At 35.4% G+C, this 23,080-nt stretch overlaps 1 protein-coding gene and 1 long non-coding RNA gene across 2 annotated transcripts; one reads left to right on the top strand and one right to left on the bottom strand.

The window, feature by feature from the left end:
- Positions 1-4,403: 4,403 nt before the first annotated feature.
- LOC109095422 lies at positions 4,404-7,081 on the bottom strand. The gene is made up of 2 exons (XR_006155539.1): positions 6,828-7,081; positions 4,404-5,028 (listed from the first exon to the last, which is right to left on the bottom strand). It is a non-coding gene; the product is annotated as an uncharacterized LOC109095422 (long non-coding RNA).
- A 2,008-nt stretch (positions 7,082-9,089) lies between these two features.
- LOC109094752 (membrane-spanning 4-domains subfamily A member 4A-like) lies at positions 9,090-22,498 on the top strand. Its single transcript, XM_042730659.1, has 8 exons — positions 9,090-9,170; positions 13,366-13,576; positions 13,906-14,016; positions 14,112-14,180; positions 17,206-17,349; positions 17,999-18,115; positions 21,841-21,921; positions 22,123-22,498. The coding sequence occupies exons 2-8, from the start codon at positions 13,391-13,393 to the stop codon at positions 22,195-22,197; spliced, it is 783 nt and encodes a 260-aa protein (XP_042586593.1). The 5' UTR covers positions 9,090-9,170; positions 13,366-13,390; the 3' UTR covers positions 22,198-22,498.
- The last annotated feature ends 582 nt before the right edge of the window (positions 22,499-23,080 follow it).

The raw sequence follows: 23,080 nt of genomic DNA, 5'->3' as shown, positions 1-23,080 counted from the left end.
CTCAAAGGACGAAGACAGTGGTATAAATTAAAAAGCCCAAACTCTGTATATTTATACAACATGTTAATTTACATTTAGTAAATTAGCAGACTCTTTTATCCAAAGCGACTTACAAATGAGGACAATGGAAGCAATCAAAATCAACAAAAGATCAAGAATACGCAAGTGCTATGACAAGTCTCAGTTAGCCTAATGCAGCACACGCTGCAAGATCTTTTTTTCTTAATTATATAATAAATAAAAAGATAACAGATCGAATAGAATACAAAAAGAATAGAGAAGCTGATGAATCAACGGGTGACAGTGGAGGCAAGGGAGATAGGAGCTGAGGTGGAGCCGCTGGGTCTACAGGCCGAGGAGAAGTCTGGGCCTCAGAGGCTGGAGATGTGGGGTACTCCGACCACGGCAACGCTGGACAATGGTAGTCCCGTGGGGCTAACACCGTAATGATTGTGGGCTGAGGGCAAGCAGAAGGGCTGCCAGATGACAGTGGTGGAGGAGACTGGAGAGGGTGGGTATTTTCGAGGAGCAGGCACTGGAGGACACTTTCTAGGAGTGGGCACTGGAGGGCGCTCTGAGCAGGATTCAGGGACTGGAGCCCTCCCCTCTTCGTTTTGGCCCTTTTGCCGCATACTCAGCTCACCCTCAGCCGTGATGCAGTGGGCGGAGCTCCCTTCCTTCTGGTGAAGGAAGACTGGTAAAAACATTTTGAAAAAAGGATGACAATCACTTTAATGTGGGACCACTAAAAAGGCATCTAAAGACCTGGATGAGTCCTCCAACCTCAAATTTCATACTGAACTGTAAGCCACTGAAAAACACTGAACCAACACGGCACTCAGTAATCTGGGAATTTTGTGTGCATTTGGAATCTTTTTTTTTTTCAAAATAAAGACAAGGTAACACTCGTTTTACATACAGCACACAGTGAAAATGACATGAATAGGACAGTAAGCAAAAGAATAAAGTGCAACAAAGTCTGAAATCAGAAGTTTAAAGTGTGTCGATCGGGCCTCCAATGAAGCTGAACTCTCCTCCTGTCCGCATTCAAATAGCACGATCGTCACGTGGAGTAACTTACACGCGATCATGCAGGATACACTTCTGCAAGGTTTTTGAAATGTAATGTTTATTAGACATAAAAGATTTGTTTAAAAGGCATAAATGCGTATTTGCTGAATGCTGACGGTAAATGAGAAAGTATTATAATGTTTGCCTTTCTAATACATATGAGTGCTGTGTGCTCAGACGTTGCCGTTCTCAGCGCTGTCAAAATAAGATTCCCGCCTCGAAGACATTGTCCAAACAGGAAAAGTTATTGGCCGTTGCTGATATCTGAAAAATGGCAATTACCGGCCTTCGAGATATATCAGTCGACCACTAGTGTATATATAGGTAATGTCTGCTACAATGATTTCTTGAATTACAGGCTGGGAATAAAGAGTGTAAGCTTGGTATCACCACTTGACCAGAAATGATGTCTGCACAATTTGTTGTGTTAGAAGCAGGGTTAGCACTACTTTTTACCTGGGGTTATGAAACTCTGGAGCTGCTCTGGAGTAGGTTTAGCACTGCTTTTGCGGAGTTAAACTGTTACTGCTGGATGCTTGGCAACTTACAGCCAATCAAGTGCTTCATATTCAAGTGCTTTGTAAAGTTATGGAATAATGACGTGTTACAAAGAGTACTTTGAAGGAAAATGTCAAATGGTGACAAAACGTGACAACTGAAGTGAATAAGAAACCATTTATTTTTTACCTTTATAGTCTGAAAAGTCCATTAAAGATAAAGTTGACAGTACAGTCAGCAGTATGTGAGGATGCGCAATGGTAGAGCACTTTGAATGTTTGATATTCGCAAATTTAGGGACTAAAGTTACGTACAACATTGGTATACACATTTCTAGCTTCAATAGCATGTGAATAAAATGGCTTACAGTCATACAACCAACTGCTAGAGGCTTTATGTAAACATTTTGCGTGCTACGTTCATCCACTCAACACAAATACAGTGGCGGCCAAAAGCATTAGAACAGTAGTATTTTCACCAGCTAAAAATGGTTTTAAGTCAGTTATTTCTATCTTTTGCTGTAGTGTGTCAGTAGGAAATATCAGTTTACATTTACAAACATTCATTTTGCCATTATTTGTAAAAATCCAGTGAGATTTTCGTTTGCACAAGGAATCTGACAACAACCAGTGGTCCACAGAGATCTGGGCCCGTATTTATCAAGCCTCTGAGAATTACTCTCAAGAACGCTGCTGTTTGTAAAGCTGAGCAGATGTGTGCAGTGTTAAGAGGTAAGAGATTTATTCATAATACAGTGTAGCTTCAGTGAGTGTTTTAAAAGAGCATATAATAATCGCGCTAGACTCAAGTCATTTATGATGTTCTTTGGTAAATATTCTTGGCTTGTTTTTGTTTGAATAACTGAGGAAATGTAACTTTCATTAACTGCTCATCGTCAAATATTTCAAGAACATTCTTCCTCTCCTGAAAGATTTGTGCACATCTCTGTCTACTCGATGCCATCACAAGCCCCTACTGGCAACTCCTAACCACTTGAGAGACCTCTGGAGCTGTCTTAAATAACTAGGAGAGTAAGAGTGATTCTTAGCCTTAAGAAATTTGATAAATTGCTTTTATACTCAAGTTTGAAAGTAGGAGTAAATTTAATGAATTCTCAGCACTTAAAGTCTGCATGAACCAGAAGTTGCTGCCAACTTTATTTCAGTGTGGTGACGTATTTCCAGCTGAAACTCAATATTGACTAGAGGGCATGGTTTTATGTTTGTGCTCCTCCTCTCTGTCTCTCACTCATAGCAAACTAATGGCTGGAGGGGTGTGTTTAATGATATTCTGGTCAAGCTGTCAAACTGATGTCATCAGAAAAGGAATGCCATTCCAGAGCGTAAGTAAATGTTCAGTTTTTGATTAAAGATTACAAAGACATTTTTTTTTTCAGCGGATTAATTGTTTACATCAAGACTAACAATGTGCGCACACACACACACACACACACACACACACACACATATATATAATCTCCTCTTTAAATCTGGTGTTATTAAAATGAAACTAGTATTTTGAACCTGATTTTATCATCCAATGTTTAGATTTCTGAAATTATGCACATTAGTGCATTTTTAAATAGATAATGCCTAATTTGTGTATTTAAGCAAAATTTTGTAATACAGAAAATGTTTCCCATTCTTAATGTAATCAATCAACAGAGGAGTACTTTGAAAGTAGTACTAAATATTTTACCCTACTCAATTGGGGTCTCATTTATAAACATTGTTCACACACAAAATGGGCATAGAAACATGCGTACGCAATTTTCCATGCACATATCATCATTTATAAAAAATAAACTTGCTGTAAATATGTACACACCGTACGAACTCTTTTTCCTAGAGTGAGAAAAGTAATGAAGTAAACAGCGATTTTAAACTCTGTTTTCATGTAGATAAATACTCCACTCGCATTAATGTAGATAAACACTGAAATTACCTAATTTTACAAAGAAACATATTTACATAATTTTATTAACAATAGGCTAAATAATTTTACGTGTGCATCTCAACAACATAATGAAAAATACCACTATATTTGAAGAATATAACTAGGAGAAAACGGTAAGATTTGCACGGTTCCTTTTTAAAATACTTTGTCAGTGACGAGCCGAATCAGACAATTGTATTTACACTGCAATAAATATGGGCCTATCTGTTTCCACTAAAAATATCTAAAAGATGTTCATCAGCAAAACTGCATACATTTAATTTGATTTGAATTGTTTAAAACAATTAAAATATGATTTGGCCAGTGGAAAATAATGAGATCAACTCTATTCTAAAATATTTCTGAGAACAACTTTAAACCATTTTGTTTTTATGGATATTTTCATATATTTATTATAAAACATAACAAGGATACTGGATAATTTTTAGCAATTAAAATGAATGTGTATGGCACAAATGGCATTATAGTCCCCATCTCATATTTCCTAAATGTCTCGGTGTTAAACATGGTGTCACATGCATGGGAATATGCATGGAAATGATATGCAGATGAGGTTATTCATAGTAAAACTAGGCGTTGTAAGCTCCATATATGGTGATTTCGGGGAGGAGTCGGGGTGGAAACGCACGTAAGCACAATCTTCCCCTGACTGGGATTTATAAAGGGATTTTTGCTCAAGTTCTGGCGTACGTGCCTACGTACACTTTTAGGATGAAATCTACGGAGAGTTTTATAAATGAGACCCCTGGGCTCGAATCAAAGAAAATCAAAGTGATTCCACAAAAGAACTGATACATTAATGAAACTGGCAGACGCTTTATTTAAAGCAACTTACATTGCATTAAAGCTACACATTCAATCATAAAACCAAACTGAGCTCTGCAAAGAAAGCTTTTATTGAGAGATTCTGGAGTTTAAACATGCATATGGCAAACCAACATTTTAATTAATGGTTAAAAACGTAGGTGTGGCCAGTGATGAAGTTTGCAGATTGAACCACGTTGGTCTGGCTCATTGCTAGTTTGTGTCTGATAGTGAACAGGCAAACATTCATTATCAATGACATCACAAGCAACAGTCACATAAAAACTACTATGGCGAACATGAACTTCACACCTGTTATTTACCAAAGCACTTTGAACAATGTACACCAAAAACATATCCGTACTAATGCACAAGTTTCTTTCGACTTCAGTGCCTTGTCCGTTGCAGATTCTTTTAATACTATCAGTGTAGTATCCAGGAAGGAAAGACTGTAAAGGTTTTCTGCCACAAAGTTCCATATCATTTAGGTAATCTGCCCAAGCCTGTTTACTGTTTCTGTCAAAATCATATGAGAGAATATGTTGGTGTTCAAAAATATTATATGCGTTGTTGTTCCCAGATGTCAGGCAGGGTGCGGAGTTGAAAAGAACCCGTTGCTTATGGCTGAAGCCGATATTATCCCATCCATCAGTGAACACCAGAATCATGAGGAACATTAGGAAAACCTCCGTTCTCATCCTAGGAAACATTGAAGGACAGGCGATTAGAGTTGCACAGATAGGTGAAATAGTTGATAAGATAATAAACACAGCTAATTAACTACTACTACTATTATAAAGCAGCAGGCCCGGACTGGCCCACGGCCCGGGTTTTTTTTTGTTTGGTTGTTTTTTAGTTGTTATTATTATTTATTTTTGTCTTCCCAATGTACCTGTCACAAATCAGGCTTCTGTGGCTCTCTCCGATCACCACCGGAGGGCACCCTCTCCCATGTACTAACTTTCCTCGGACTCCATTTCCCATCTACCCCGTGCATGGGACTGATTGCTGGCACAGGTGTTTGCTATCAAGCTCCCTATTTATACAGCTTCCGGACTCTTAGCATGTGCGAAGTCTTGTTGTGTCCCGGCTAACATTTCTAAGTGGTCTACCCTGATGATTACCTCTTGTGTATGATCCTGGACTGTCCCGACCCACGCTCTGCCTTTGTTTACTCTACTGGATTATCTCTGTTGTTCCTGACGCTGTTGATTGAACTCTGGCTGTTTGATCTTATTTTATTAAAGCTGCAAATGGATCCGCACACCTCTGACCCTTCATTACAGTACCAAAGTGATAATTTCTGATAATAAATCATCAATCGGTTAGTCTTGACTGGTAGTGCTTCCGTCAAACGGTTTCAAACAGAATTGATGTGTGGGACTCGAGGAAAGAGAGGAAGCGGTCAGAAGAAGCAGTGAAATGTAGCAAAATTACTGGCCTGTTCAGGGCTTCAAGTGCAGGTCAGTTTTAATCTGTAAATACGCTACTGTATAGTTGAGTATTAAACTGCTAAGAGCACCCCATTATTATCATCAGTCAGAATACTGTGTTAAAAGACATCATTATTATCGATTGTAAAGTTATTTAGCAGACAGATATTCACGCAGATTTTTTGTATAGGTAGGGAGGGAGCAACACAAAAGTATGAGTCAGATTAATAATGCAATAGTGTGTTCAGTATAAGAATTTTTCAGTAAAGATATTGTACTAATTTTGACATTTAGGTACTTTTTTATACTTTTATATGAAATAGGGTTGTTAAATCTTGGGTATTAAAGTCATTTTAAGATAAATAACATTCTTAGCTAAAAAATTGCTATGAGGTGGTTGTTTTGCAACAAAGTGGACACAGTTCTGGTCATTACAGTAGACCTGCTGGCGAAGAAGTGACAGGTACAAGAAAAAAAGGGAGAGACAGATATTATAGAAAAGAAATGGATGAGTGTGAGATTTCTCGGCCTGAAATAATTGTTTCAGAGACTTCGAGTAGATTCAGCAACAGCTTTACAACTTTTCATTGGTATGCAACACTTCAATAATACATAAAAAAGTTTAAATATTACTTATAATTAATTTAACATTTATTTAATATTAAAACTTAAGTTTTCAACTGTTTTAAAAGGTTTTGATGAGCACAACCATAAAGAAGATCTGACCCAGCTTTGTTAAAGAATAGATTAAAGCTGTCAAATGAGCTTATTTAAAAGTACATTCAAGTAAAGTATGCACATCATTGTCCAAATACCAAAACACACATTTACTACATCATAATTCAGATGTAGTACACTTTCTAAATTCACTATAACAAAGTCACAAAAAAGTGCCCATGTATCTGTTTAGTCAAAGAGAAAAATAAATTCAATCCTTGTTTAGATTTTAACTAGTCTCACTTGCCTCTTAAATACTGGTTGGATATTTTGTGCTGTGAAAAGCATAAACGTGTGAAACTGTGTTATACAATAAAAGATCCTTCATTATCTGAACTGCAGATGTACCTTCGTGCTGTTCTTGAGCTGGTGTGAATGAAAGAGTCTCAATGAGTCGAAGATCAGAAAGTGTCTGAGATGCTCACTGGACTGATATTTATTGGTTTGCAGAAAGGTGGGTGTGAACATACATTGCAAACATATATATTGCCTTTAAGCTAAATTCAGTGCCTTTTTTATACATTTTTGAGATTCTGCTCTTAGGAAATTCCCCTTTAGACTTCACTGTATCACAATAAAATGAGAATGAATCAAAGTTGTCTACAGTGTTGGGGAGTAACTAGTTACATGTAACAGAATTACGTAATTTAATTACAAAATAAATGTAACTAAAGTGTTACAGTTACTGAGAAATAAGTGTAATTAAATTACAGTTACTTATGAAAATGTTGACAGTTACAAAGGGGGTTACATCTGAATATTTTCACACACATACAGGTTTGATTGATTTCTTTCCCAAATTGAATTAACTGCTCTAAAATATGAGACACCAATGTTTCAGGAGTTTAGGACACAGAATAGGACACATGCTTATTCTATAACTGTTTTATTTCCTTTTTGGATTTATGTATATTTGCATTATTTTTTTAAGATTAACTTTTTTTTTTATATATATAGCATTGTTAGATGCTAGTGTTTTTTTTTTTGTCACAACTATGCAAAGACTTGATTTCAAAAACAGTATCATAGCTATTAAACTCTTTCTTGTTATGATTTTAAACCTGTATTTAACGATCTCAAAGTGAAAAGAGGTGCTAACGTCTGGTTTTGGTGGCTGTGCTTTAAAACTAAATGATCATAATCTTAATTCAGGTGATGAAGTATTTTGAATGTACTTGTCACATTTTATTTTATGTTACACACATTAAATAACGAAGGCTCAAATGTGAGCATTTGACGTGTGAGAACCAATTGTTCTTTGTTCAGATAAAGATCTGTACCTCATCGGGCCTGTATGGAATAATTAAAGGAGTCATTTGATGTTGCTTAAAAGAACGTTATTTTGTGTATTTGGTGTAATGAAATGTGTTTATGCAGTTTAAGGTTAAAAAAAAAACACACTATTTTCCACATACTGTACATTATTGTTTCTCCTCTATGCCTTGCCTTCTGAAACATGTCGATTTTTAAAAGCCCACCTCTTCCAACCGGGCCAGGGCTGGCTAAATGAACCATAACCCGAGCGTGGCACGGAGCGCTCACACTAGTCGAACGAACCGGGCTATGGGGGTCAAATGTGCTCGGGAACGGTTCAAAACGCCTAGTGTGAGTACACCCTAATTAGCTGCTTAAACATTTATTTTTTTGCACACCTTAAAAAATCCACCAACCAATCAGATTCAAGCATTCAGCAGCCCTGTAGAATCATATATTTGGATTTGACTGAGCCTGCAATACCATTTTAACATGATCAATACAATCAGTTTCTATGTGAAGGTGATTCTGTGCAGATTTACAATGAAACCACTTACCAGATACAATGATCTTGAGCTCCAGACTTCAGCAAGGCATCTTCCTTTGCACCTTTGCAGATTGACTCTTTTTATATGTGTCATTGTTTTTGACTGTTGCATTGTTTGCATCATTATTCACTAGAGTCTGTCCTTTACACTGACCACCGGTGCCACAGTAAGTGCCCGAAACATTTTAAAACATGGTCTGTCAACATAAAACTACACTTTAAAGTCTTATCTGAGACTGTAGTTAAGAAAAGGACCAGTACATAGAATATTTGCATGATTAAAAAAAAAATAAAAATAAACTCCCCCCTTTTCCCTTTATATGAATTACTAAAATATATATTTTAAAAATAAGTTCAAAAGACATAATCAGATATAAATGCACCGCATGCAAATATAGCACTGGATTAAAGCACCTTATATTGTGAAAATATGTGTCATTCTATATCAAAACGAATCTTAGTGTGTGTAAATTATAAAGAATAGAACAGCTATAACTAAAAAAAAAAAAAAAAGACAATATCTTACCATCATGTAATGATTGTGTAAGAGAACAGAGTTGTGTTGTAGGTCACGTACAGCATTAGTAAACATTATATTTCCTCCTGCACATCTTTATATCCGCCGTGTTTAACCATAATCCAGTCGCTTATTTCCGCGAAACACTCGGTATTTATTACGTGTAATTTATATATGAGGTGACTTCAAGGACGAGCGGTGCGCTCAACCCGACATGAGCCAATCACAGCCGCTTTAGAGTCAGAATGGACCAATCACAGCCGGGATACTGCTTGTCATTTGATCGTTTACAGGTGCTTCACAGGTAAATCGAAACCAAAAGAAGCAGTTCCTCCTCTGTTAAGATCGCTGTAAACTTCTGTCTTAATAATCGGTAAGTCCAGCATTTTCTGCTCGTATATGATGCAGTCATATAAATGTCACAATATTAGATGTGTGCGTGTGTTTGGTAAGTCGAGGTGTTTATTCCCACTGAGCAAAAGTACGTCCAAACGACGTCTTTTCAACGTCTTTGTCCCCTGAAGCGCCAGAATGAACGTTTTTATGACGTCTTTTTTCGACGTCTTTTGGACGTCTCTAGAAGGTTAAAATTGCGTTCAGATGTGGTCATTTCTGGACGTATTTTCAACGTCTTATAAAGTTTCATTTAGACGTCATTTATACTGTTTCTGGACAAAATAAACAATCTTAGGCTGCATTCATTTAAATCTCATGTTTATTTCAATGCAATTTCTATTTGTACTTTTAAATAAACTTAAAGAAACAGTGTGTTCACACAAAAACCATGAAAATAAAAGAAATGTCACTCATTATACAGTGGATAACAATTAACAACAAACAATTTATTTTAGTTGGGTCCACACATTATGTATACCTGCTGGAGCTTGACTTTTTAAGCTTTTTCATTTTTATTTCAACTGCAATTAGCATAAAATTCTTAAAGATGGTATTCTTTATTCATGCAATAGTCAAGTGTTCATGTGCCCGAATATTATCTGCATGCAAAATAATAATAATAAAAAAAAACACAATATGCTACAATGCAAGGGTTTTCAATCTGGGGTTCAGGACCAAAGCAAAGGGGTCCACAAAATAATTTATACCATATTTTCCAGACTACAAGTCATATTTTTTAATCTTCTGAGATGTGCTGAATTATTCTAAGCAAAACGTAAACACATAAAAGCAGGCACTTACAGGTTTCTATAGTTCTCAAGTCTGTCTGTACACAGTGGTATTGTCTGTACCACTGTGTTTTCTACATTTCAGGATGAGGTTCACAGAAACTGAGATAGCAAGTGCATTTTAATTAACAAAATAAATACTGCTTGTAACTAATGGCACTAGAATTTTTTTATTTTATACATAGGCCTTTATATTTTTATTTTTGTTCTGTTTTGAATAGTATTCAATTTAAATTATTTGAAGTGAGGGAAAATAAAATACATCTTTACAGTGTTTATAGTTTTTAAGTTTCTTAAAATTTGTTTTATTTATCAGTATTTAAATTATTTCTGAAATTAATAGTAAAATGTGTCTTATACACAGATGCAACTTATGTGTTTTTTCCTGACCTGGTGCAACTTAGCTCTATATTGTGCTGTATTATTAAACAAATGTATTGTTAAAAAATGGGGACTATTTAAAAAATAATAATAAAATAAAACAATCATATTATGTTCATTATACTCCCACCCACAATAATTTTAAGCCTTAAAATCTGTTGTAATTCTGAGGGTGTCCTGGAAAAATTTTCTCTACAAGAGGTCCCTGGCACCAAATGTTGTAAATGTCCAGTGCTAGTGGACAGGCGTCCATATACAGTAGAGTCTGGTGTGCTAGGAGGAACTGTCCTGGTCGTCACAACATCTCTCGGTCTTCACCAACTGCCCTGAAACACAAATATAAATGATTATTATAAATATAAATATAGCTTCACAATGCTCATTTTGACCTCTGTGGTGAACATATGATCAGAAAATACTGCCAGACTGATTTTTAGTCTTTAGTGAATCATTTCAAAGCGTGATTTTAAAAATTATTTTAAAGTTTAAAGTGCCTAATTTCACAGACTCGCGTGAGCGGCTGTTTTAATACAGGAACACTTAATAATAAACTTTATTTTCTATAGGGCCTTAAAAAGTGCTTTACCAAGTCATACAGAAAAAAAAATACATTGAGATTGACAATCAGAGAAACATATCACATATGCTAACCGGAAAAAAATACGTTTTAAGAGAAGATTTAAAAATACTAAGGGATTCAGCTTGTCTAATTTCAGTAGGGAGAGAGTTCCAGAGTTTAGGTGCCACAGAAGAGAAGGCCCAGTCACCCATAGAGCGTAAACGAGTTACAGGAATAGTTAAAAATACAGAATCCGATTAGCGAAGATTACGCCTTGGGGTGTAGACAGTTAAAAGTTCAGTCAGATATTCTGGAGCTAAACCATGCAGGGCCTTGTAGGTAAGCATAAGAATTTTAAAATCAACGCGAAGCCTGACCGGAAGCCAGTGCAAGGACTCCAAGACTGGAGAGATGTGCTCACTTGTCCTGGAACTTGTCAGGATTCTGGCAGCTGTGTTTTGAACATACTGCAATTTGTTTAGAGTAGATTTCGAGACCCCCACAAGCAAAGCATTACAGTAGTCAATTTGAGGAAAGACAAACGTATTGGTAACAAACGATAACATGGGACGCAGTCTTGCAATGTTTCTAAGGTGAAAAAAAGGATACTTTAACCATGTTCTGAACATGAGGATCAAAAGTTAAGTTAAGTTAAAGTTTTGAAAATCTTACATTATTGTTAATGTAGTGACAGAATGTATTTGTATTTGCAGTACTAAAACTAACCACTAGGTGTCAGTAGTGTTACACTCACCAGTAGAGTGTGTAGATTTCGAAGCAGAAGTTAAACTCTTGTTGCTGTTCCCGTCCTGAAAAGTAGGAAAAAAATAAATAAAAAAATTATAAGTTCTAAAACCGTTTCTTTATTTGATCAAGAAAAATTACAGTTACCTGTTTTAGTGACCAATTTTAATAACTTACTTAAAAACGATCATCATAATTTTACCTCAGACTGTAACTTGGACCACCTCAAATTAACCAACACGGATAACGTTATGTACAATTACAAAAAGAGGAATTTGAAAATATATAATCTTTATAATCCAAATAAATAATTTGAACTATTAAACTGAAGTGAAATTTAACATTAGATTGATAAAACGACGAATAAAAGCATATTTATGCTTACTTTTGGCTCAGCACCAGTTCTCAGATGACCGTTACAGTTTGATTTCCATGTAACCGTTAACGTTATGTTAGCGCCGTCCCGTTGTGAAGGTCGTTCGTTGGTCTGGTATCTCTGTAGGTTTATAAAGTGTCCTCAACATAGAAATAAATAAATTAAAGGATGGCGGTAGTTATAACTTCAGTCTTTTGTAATAAACAGAATTATTCTTCCGTCTTCGTGGTTGTTTGCGCCATCGCGTTTACGGTTTTTTTTTTTTTGCGCTATCACGTTTACGTCACTGACATAACATCACGTTTACACTGTATTTCATTTAATTTACATCTATGTGTTAAATATTTATTATTTAATATGATATAATATTATTTCAATCTAATTATCTATTTAAATATATTAAACTTTAATATATTTTAATCTATTTAACTTTATTTAATTAACTATATTTAATTTATAGATCTAATACAGATATAAACTGCTGTTTCTGTCAATGCTCCAGTGAAAAATACCACTCAAAAAAATAAATAAATCCATGTAAGATTTTATATGGTCACATTATGGTACTTTAATTAGGCCTATGTTTTTAAACATTTATATATTAAATTATTTTGACACCTGTTTCAGAAGAGTAGGCTACATGTGCTATTTAAATCAGAAATCAAAGGATTGCTTTGTTGTGTTTATATGTATAAAAAAAAAAGTTATGTAGATTTCCTGAACCTGTTCTGCACGTTGAACAGACGTCCAAGAAAATCCTTAGCCTGACGGTCAAATTCTGAACCTCGTATCGACGTCCAGATACGAACTGGATTTGCACGTCGAGAAGACGTCCAGATACGAACTGGATTTGCACGTCGAGTAGACGTCCAGATACGGTCCAGACCGACCGACGCAATTTAGACTTGATCTGCACGTCGTATAGACGTCTCATGTTTGTTCATGAGTAGTTTATCATTAAATGTAGTTCTTATACATTTCTGCGAATACATTATGAATCAAATCGAAGTCAAGTTATGTTTTCGGTTCTCCCCTGCTTAGCAGTGAGAGTAGATAAAGTTTATGTTCACAAACAATTAGGCCTATAATTTGTTTAATATTTACATTACGTTGTAATTTATTGTGACTCGCGTCCGCTTTCAACTGTTTTTAGCTTTACAAAACAGCTCGTTGTCCTCCTTGATATGCAAACTGGTGTTTCTTACGATATTATTTAAATGTAATGGAATATGCATTTAAACATGAAATGTGTGTTATCAACTATTTAAAATCTATTCCATAATCACATCGTTGACATGTTTTAAATGACTGTGGTTTTGTTCAGGTCAGTTTGGGATTCAGACCCCAGCATGTCCAGCACAGTCATACCCATGAACTCTTCAACGCTCATCATCCAGCTTCAACCGCCAACACAAGCAGCACCTGTTGTGACGGGGACAAATGCTCCTGTGCCTGTTTACGTACAACAGGTGGCGGGAGTGTCACCTCTTCGTGGACTTCAGGCGTTTCTGAAAGGCCAACCCAAAGCCCTTGGGGTGAGAAAAGTCTCATGAACCCATATTATTGCTTTTTATTTTTGCATGTTAGTCTGAGGTGAGAAAAGTTTTTGAATAGATTTTAACTGAGTAGTCCACACACTAACAAAGCATCATTTTTATTGAAGAATGTGACTTGCTGCCTTTGTGAAAATCAGGTTTATCATTTACAGAGTAAAATAGGAAACTTTACAGTGTATCAATCACAGAGAAGAATGTTTTAGGAAATACAATGACATTCATACAAATTAGTTCCACATTTTAAATTGTTCCCCTTTATGAAAGACTGTACATTTTCACACTTTCTGCATTCTTTTTGTCCCTCACAGACGGTTCAGATAATGATCGGTGTGCTGACTTTCCTGTTTGGCATTGTGTCTACAGTTTTTGCACAGTCCATCTTTGTTATTATTGGTCTTCCTTACTGGGGATCTATCATCGTAAGAAACTGTTATACTATCAAGTGTTCTGTCTTTTATGATACGAGCTACATATTCCAACGCAAGCCTTAATTTTTGCCTTTTTCTCTTCTCAGTACATTACAGCAGGCGCACTCTGCATTTCTGCAGAAAATAAAATTAATTCACCTTCCAGTTTGTGTCTGGTATGTATACAGCAGTTATTACTTTTAAGGGTCTAAGCTAGCGGTTCTCAATTCCAGTCCTGGTGACCCACCGCTCTCTGTATTTTTTTTGTGGGTAGCACTTATTTAAGACACCTGGGCCTGTATTCACAAAACAGTTTATCTTACCACTAAGAGTTCTCCTAAATAGCAGTAAAAGTTTTTAGCTAAGAGTTTTTTCTTAAAACCTGTTCACAAAGCTGCTGAGACAAACTTTTACTAAGGAATAGACAGAAGTCTTGAGCTAAGAGTAAGGGGCGGGGTTGACCTCGTTGCTATGGATGATGTCAGCATACTTACTAACTATGCACACAGGGATTGGCTGATAGTCTCTGTCAGAGATTTATTCATAAAAATATTGTAGAGCGCAATATTATGTTGCCATATACAAGTAAAGTTTTTAAAATAAAAATGTTAATTGTCACATTCAAATAAAGATTTTAAAATGTAGGCTAAGTGTCACTAATTAAACAAGTAGGCTATATATTCAGCTAATTATCAGCCTCTTATATTATGCTTCTCGTAAACAATTATTCAATATGCATTAGGGCTGCCCTCCACTAAAGATTTTTCTGGTCGACTAGAAGTCGTTCATTTTAAGCATTAGTCGACTATTAGTCGCATTTGTATTAATAAACCATATAAATCATAATAATGAGCCTTTAATTGCCTACATAGCCTAATAAGCGCACGCAAAAAAGGCTTGCCACAGCGCACCGGCAAATATAATAATTATGAATTTGTTAGGGAAAAACAGCATGTACACTGCATTTAACGTTTTAATTTATTGTAAAGTCATAATTTATTGTTATACCAATGCTTTCTGTTTTCGGTTTAAGAGATGAAGTCTGCGACTGACTCATCTCAGCAGCACCTGTATGCATGTTTCATACAGATTACATAATGTGAGAATATTTGTTTTCTGTTTGAATTGGTTCATTTAAAAGTTTCACTCTCTATAGATATATTTTTCATGTCTGTAATAAGGCAAGCATCCACAGTTTCGAAGTGATGCACTCAAGTTCACAGAGTCCGAGACGTCAGAAAGCACATCATGTTTGCTTTAATTATTTTACAAAAGCACAACATTTGGTTGCTATTCTGAGTGCAAACAAATAAACGTAGAGTCTTTACAGATACAAAAGATTCCTAAATTTTTGTGAAATACTCTTAGAGCAAAAATTTAGGAGTCCTAAATTTAGGACTGACACACCCATTATTTTTAAGACTTTCTCCAAAATCTGCAAGTTAGGAGCTACTTTTAGCCTTAAGATGTTTTGTGAATACGGGTAAGTGTGACATAATATACCTTTGTAAATAAATACAATTTAAATTCACGCCTCGCACACTTGAATGTACTTTAAATGGAACAGAGACGTTCCCTTCGAACTGGAATCATGGTGGAATATCCTGTGATGTCCACTATGCAGGGCACTTACGGTCGAATAGAACGTCTGAAATGATAAGAGATACCTACAAAATGTGCAGAGCGGTGGTGAGCGAGCCGAGGACTGGAATTGAGAACCACCATAATGGTTTGGTAACCATAATTCTTAGAGACCCTAAACTTGTCAGAAAGGTCCCAAACATCTGCATCTATCCAACACTAGGTGGCGCAATGATAATATGATTTGATTAAATAAAGCATTGTGATGGTGTAAGTGAATTAATCAGTCGGCAACCCTCTTTTTTCACAAATTGATATTTATGTCCTGAACGCAATAACAAAACGTAATGAAACTTGATATACATCAAGATATTTTGAGAATTCACACTAAATTGCATCAAAGTTGCACCTATAGGAGACGCTACAACTCAACACTGTAACTGTAGGATCAGTATAGGTAAATTTATTATGAATCTTCAGTGGTGGATGACTGGATGTCATAACATAATATGACTTGTCTACATAAAAAGACTACTAGCCAATCAATTTAGCTGAATTTTGCTTAGAACATTAAAATTATCTGCCAGTGGGGTAAGAAAAATTATCTTGTTTTAAGATAATTTTTCTTACCCCGCTGCCAGGTAATTTTAATTGTTGTAAGCAAAATTCATATTATTTAATATAATATGTAATATGCATGGGGGCTTGGCACAGGATCTAGATCATCTGTTGTTGGATGTGGAAAAGGCATTCGATCTAACTATCGATTGATTGATTCAATCAACTATTTATAGTAAAAACTTATACTATATATATATATATATATATACAGTATTGCACAATGTTTTCCTTGAAACATGGAGTGTTTATAAGAAACTGTCCTCTCCATACACACCAGACACTTCCGTATAAACACTCCATGTTACAAGGAAAACATTGTGCAATTCTGAGTCTGCTACACACAGGTGAGTGGGCTGGACAAACCACCTGTAGAAAAACACACTCTTTTCTCTCTATACGCACACTTTCTTATAAACACTTCATGTTTCAAGGACTTAAAAAGATAACAAATGTTTACTTGTGATTGCACCACAAATCATACTGCACTACTTGCTTCTTAACCTTAAATACCTCTTTTGCATAATATCATGCACAGTCATTATGTAAAGTACTGGTATAGTCTGTCTTAGGTTATGTGTATGTATAGTCAATTATTTATAGTATATGTATAGTTAGATTAGCGCGTCAGATAGTTAGCTATGCAGGTCTAAAAAATTTTCATACTTCTAGTGTTATATGTTTATATTATGTTTATTTATGTAGCACCGTGGGAGGATGGAAGGGGAAGGATTTCAAGTTGTCCTCTTTAACAGTGTATGTAAAATTATATTTGCTGTAAACAAAAAAAAAAAAAAAAAAAAATCAGTGAAGACAGACTGGACTGTAAATTTATTCGTGCCTGGACCCTGATGATTGCTGTTTGAGGCTATATTTTTATTTATTCATTTATTTCAATTAGTGTATTTTTATCACTTATATATTTTTTATAAGTGTACATGACATCTTAACACCGGTTTAAAGTTCTTGCTAATTTCTTAATCTTTTTTTTTACATCTACAGGTGAATGCTTCACTTGGAATGAACATTTTCAGTACTTTAACCGCAGGCATCGCCATTATTTTCACTTCACTGGATCTGGCTTTAGGACCAATGAACACTTACTGCAGCAGTTATGACTGTTATTATTTAGAGACAAAGTATAAGGTATGTCAACTTTTATATTCACATTTAATTTCATATTGTGTCTAAACGTAAATGAAACTTTTATTTAGTAATTACAGTAAGATCACTGTGTGGTCAGTATACAAGCTTTAATCTGCACTCATCTGTTCACTCTTTTTATCTGGCATTTCAGAAGTAGTTTGTAGATCATTTACAATGCAAGACATCATTGGAATTATACGTTTATTGTAAACTCAGTCCAGTTTGACCTATAAGGGCCAGATTTACTAGCAGCTTGTTAAAAACTACTGTCAGGGTTTACTAAAGACATGCAGCGAAACATCAGCGAAAAGAACACAGTTATATTTGTGGCTGACCTTTATTTTATTTGCAATTGTAGGATTTTCCTTTTTATTTGCATTGGATTGCATTTGTCATTATGGAAATGATACATTGTGCCTGTGCTCTTTAATGTGCTCATTGTCAGTAGATCACACACAGAACATTTCACTCTCACCGGCACTTTTATGGGATTGTGCTCTCACGCTAATTTGCCTAAATGAGTTATATTACTATATGAACCTCAAGGATAGTAGATGCTTGACTGCTGAGCATTCAATGTACCAGTGTGAATAGTAATTATCATTTATTTTGTAACAATTATTTGTGCTAATGTTGAATTTTTTCTCAGACTCTCTTCAGGGGAATCAGTGGTGTATTGTTGGTATTCTCCTTGCTTGAGTTTATCATCTCCATCTGTCTGTCAGCATTTGCCTGTAAAGCTAGCTCCTGCTGTTGTCCTTCTCAGGTGAGTAATGAGGCAAATCAGGAGTTCTCAAATGTTTTGTGGATGTGTGTGCAGGCCTTAAAGTTCTCCGGCACCGTGCTGGATCTCTGGCGTCTTGGGCAAAAAAGTCGTCCTACATTTAAAAACACGTTCAAGTTCATGAGTTCGCCTATCAATGTATGAGAGGTACAAAGCTTTCACTGTCTACCAAACTAACATTACTAGCCAATCACAAGTTTTTGTTCTTATAAACATGAGACCAATGTTGCCAAGTCCGCTGTTTTCCCGCGGAATTGGGCTACTTTAACACTGTTGCCGCAGGTTGTTTTTCATGTCTGCGGGTTGAAGCGACCCTTAATAACATGATATTTAGCCCCTGGAATGTGAATTTTACTGGAGAATCCCCGCCGAAAAACCTGTATTTTACCCAACACCCCCACCCCCCCCAATGCGATTTTTACTGGGGAACCCCACCTCGAAACGCGATTGGGCGGGTTTTGTTGCAAAAACCTGGCAACCCTGCACGAGACGCGCATTAGTTGATGAAAGGAAAAGAAGCCTGGGTCTCCAGCGTGACACACTGAAAAAGCTGCGAAGCTCAATGGTCAAAGATTTCCATCTAGCGTCTTAAAAAAGCAGCAGAGCTTTGTAAACAGCTCAGAGTAATCACGTCATCTCCATAAGAACAATATGATTGCCAGAACAAATTTACTGGGATTTTTGAAAAGGTCCTGTTCAAATATGATGTCTATCTCTTACCGGTAAAGACTGTATGTGTGAAAGGGGCTAAACTGATTTGTAACGTAATCATTTAAACCTATGCCAACACTGGAGAATACATCAACATATTTCTAAATATGCGATTTATTGTACATCACAATTTCAAAAGACTTTGCATGTGGCCAAATATTAAAATTAAATGGATTTAAATGTCGTTGAATCACATGAAACATCACCAGGCCGTAGGCGCCCTCTGTACGTATTTGTTATAATATAGGCATATTACATTATGTATTTAACAGTGTTGTTCAAAAAACCATGTACTTTGTTTTGATACTTTATTTGAGGCCAATTATTATTGCATCATCATTACTTTATATATAAATATAGTCATATTAAAGCCTGTTTTTCCACTTAGTTCTATTTGTATTACTAAAAATATCAGATTACTCACTTGTCAAAATAATCAGTTTAATTGATTAGTAAAATATTTAGATTGAAAGACAAATATTTTGTAATTTGAAAAGTTGCTAAAGTATTAAAACGTTGCCTCGTTCTAGTGAACCAAATATCTGCATTTTGTCTCACCTTGTGAGCTAAGTGTATTGTCACACCCCTAGTGTCTATGAGCGTGATAAAGCTTATAATTTTCCAAGAGTATGATATAGCTTTCATTCTTCAGGTCAATCATATATTCATGAAAAAAAATCAATTTGAATAAGGAAAATTTGCAATAATATACTTTCAAATGTAAAAGTTGCCACAGTCATTGCATTCTTTGCATGTGCTGCACTTTTTTTTACCATTTTGTTTTATTAGTTTATTTATTAGAAATTGAAAGATAATAACAATATTGATTGATAAGTGAGATCTGATTTTAGTCCTTGAAAACCAAAAATGTAGTGCATTTTAATTTGCAGTATCTGTACAAACCCTGTTTAAGTTACCAGTTCTTGGACCAATTTAATGTTTTGACTGAACTGTAGTTTTCTGTAGTAAACTGTCTTTGTATATTTCCTATTTTATATTAATTTCCTAGTATTTAATTTACCTTTATTTCTTTTGAACAAAACAATCCAGGTCGCACACACTCACGATTGTATGTCTATAATGCAGTTGCCCTCATGTTTTGCCGCAAATAGTGATCACAAGTAAATTTGCTTTCATCTTTGCAGGACTATGATATGAAGAGTTTACAAAGTAACACATCTATAGCAATAGTGTGAAAGTGCATAGCACATAATGTGCACAATACCAGTATAAACACGGATATCTATTGGTATAATATGCGTCACATGACTAAACTTGCAGCATCGTTTTCAAAAGCCTCCTTTTTCACTGTCCACACTACAACGCGAAAACGGCTTTTTCAAATTTATCCACTTTGGAGAGCGTTTTCAAAAAGCATCCATTTTCCTTGACTAAAAACGCCATCTCAGTGTGGACGGAAGGCCAAGACGGAGAGAAAAAGATGCGTTTTCAAACGAAAACATATTAGTGTTGACATGGCATCAGGGCTGTGTATATGCTAATAGGGCAGAGAGCATCACAAATGAGCAGGACTTTCCCAGAGTATTTCGTCAAAGTAGTGAGAAATCTGGAACTGCTAGTATGGAGAGACTGTTTATGATTTATTGAGATTATAAAAAAATGAGTGAGTGGATTTTTACCATTATAGGCTGGTTGTTGTTTAACACACTGCAGCCACACAACTGTGTTCAAACACCTTGTAAAAGTCATTTTTGCATTCTATGGCACCTTTAAATAATTTATGTTCCTCAAACTTACTGGTGATCTTTGCCCTTTTTACATCTTAATCATATCGACGGTAGATTCAGCATCCTAGTTCCACACGTTCTCCACCCCTAAACTCAAATCTCTTGGTTCTGCCACCACTCGTTCCATTCCATCCATTTCCACTGGGATGCCTGCTCTGTCTGTTTAGTGTTATTTGCTACCAGTCCTACAAAGTGACTTCCCAGTAAAACATCTGCTGCCAACCTCTAAAGGCAGACTCCTTCATCATTCCTGTTGTTATTATTTAATAGTCTCAATAGTTCTCAAAACTGTCCTGGAGTACCCCCAGCCCTGCAAGTTTTGTATGTCTATCACATCTATCACACCTGATTCAACTCATCAGCTCATTAGTAGAGACTGCAAGACCTGAAGTGGGTGTGTCAGATATAGGGAGATATACAAAACATGCAATGCTAGGGGTACTTCATGAAGAGGCTTGAGAACATGTACTGTACACCCTGTTGTGACAGTTGATAGCAGGGTAGCGTGGCCGAGTGGTCTGAGGTGATGTATTTAGGCTCCAGTGTCTTTGGCGGCGTGGGTTTGAATCCCATTGCTGCCAACAGTGGTTTGTGGGGAAGTCTTGGCCTAGTGGTTAGAGAGAACCACTAAGGTTGTGGGTTCGAGTCTCAGGCCGGCAATACCACGACTGAGGTGCCCTTGAGCAAGGCACCGAACCCCAAACTGCTCCCCTGGTGACGCAGCATAAATGGTTGCCCACTACTCTGGGTGTGTGTGCACTTTGGATGGGTTAAATAAGCACGAATTCTGAGTATAGGTCACCATACTTGGCTGTATGTCACGTCACTTTCACTTTTTTTAATGCTGGACATGTTAATCTTTTTCTAGCATGTTTTATACCCTATCTATGTCGTATAACAGAGTGGATAAATTTCCTATGCCACATGTGAAATATTTGGTCGGGGTTCTTAGGTTGTACTTGAACTTAAGGCCTGAGTTCAACCTGTGTGTTTTCTGATAGATACACATTTTCTCCTCCTGATAGAACTAAAAAAATAATCCAACAAACCTGCTCATTTCAAAATATTCCACTTCGCGCCTCATACTCAGCATATTAGAAGCACAAAACGAGTTTAAGGATTCATTTGCTTTAATTACATTTCTGATTTTACTGTATGGTCACAAATGTAAACCTGTAATACTGATGCATTTCTGCCATCTCACAGCAAGATGTTATAAAACATTACATGCACATTTTTTCCCCAAAGGTGCAGTTTGTCCCTCAAGTTCTACCTCCACAGCCCTCTGATTTCAGGCCCATTCAATTTCATGCTCTTAACAGCTCAGAGGTAAGAGAAACTTGTAAACCCAGTTTAGTTGCACTCTGAGTAAAATGAATAAAAAAATAATAATGTTTTAATTTAGTATCGAGTGTCCATGTACTGGAAATATGCAAGTCACTCGGTAATTGGTTAAATAATTGTTACATAATATTATCAATAAAAAAGTAATCATTAAGCTGATCATATAGTGTTTTTTTTTTCTTGTAGATACCTGTGCCCAGCAGCTCTTCCATTCATCACCAGCCTGTAGATGCTCCTCCACAATACAGTGAATTCAAATAAAGATGTTCCCTTATGAAAATATAATGCAATACATTAATATGAATTTAATACATCTCCATATATGGAAAAATTAGTGCTTATATTTTTCAGTATACTGCAATATATTCATGGAACATGTATGGCTACACATATAATATGCATATTATATACTGATGCATATTAAAAAACAAATTATTACATGTAATAGCTTTACTGAAATACTAAATTTCTCTTTCTTTCTTTATATATATATATATATATATATATATATATATATATATATATATATATAGATATATATATATATATATAGATATATATCTATATATATATCTATATATATATATATATATATATATATATATATATATTTATATATATATCTATAAAGGGTGAACTGGAAACAAATATTAAAAGCTTTAGATTTTTCGATTATTGTACGTATTTAAATAATGGGTGGAAAATGAAAATTGATATTTATAACTTTACATTTTTCACATGTATATCTAAACATTATGAAGAATATTATTGAATACATACATAGAATGCAGCCATTCCTTATGTAAACATTAAACAATTTAATACACTGATATTTTCAAAATAAATTTTCTTTGCAATGGGTTTTCTCACTGTCCATTATCTTTTTCTTCATTAGAAAAGAGAACATGAAAGCAAATAAAGAAATCACTTGTTCAGATAATATTTGCAGTTTTCACATAAGTCACATATGCACAAATATGTTTTTGAATCTATTCAAAACTTGAAACTGTTTCATGATTTTCTTCCTTAAGTTATGCCAAGAATGCTGCAATAATTTATTGATTCTCCCCAATTATTTTTTTTAATAAATTTCCCTTTTTAAAAACTGTGGTCAATATGACACATCATGAGGTGTAACAATAAA

Source organism: Cyprinus carpio, chromosome B9 (assembly GCF_018340385.1).
Source record: "Cyprinus carpio isolate SPL01 chromosome B9, ASM1834038v1, whole genome shotgun sequence".
Lineage (NCBI taxonomy): Eukaryota > Metazoa > Chordata > Actinopteri > Cypriniformes > Cyprinidae > Cyprinus > Cyprinus carpio.
The sequence above is the reverse complement of the archived record's forward strand: the minus strand, read 5'-3'. Positions and strand labels throughout refer to the sequence as shown.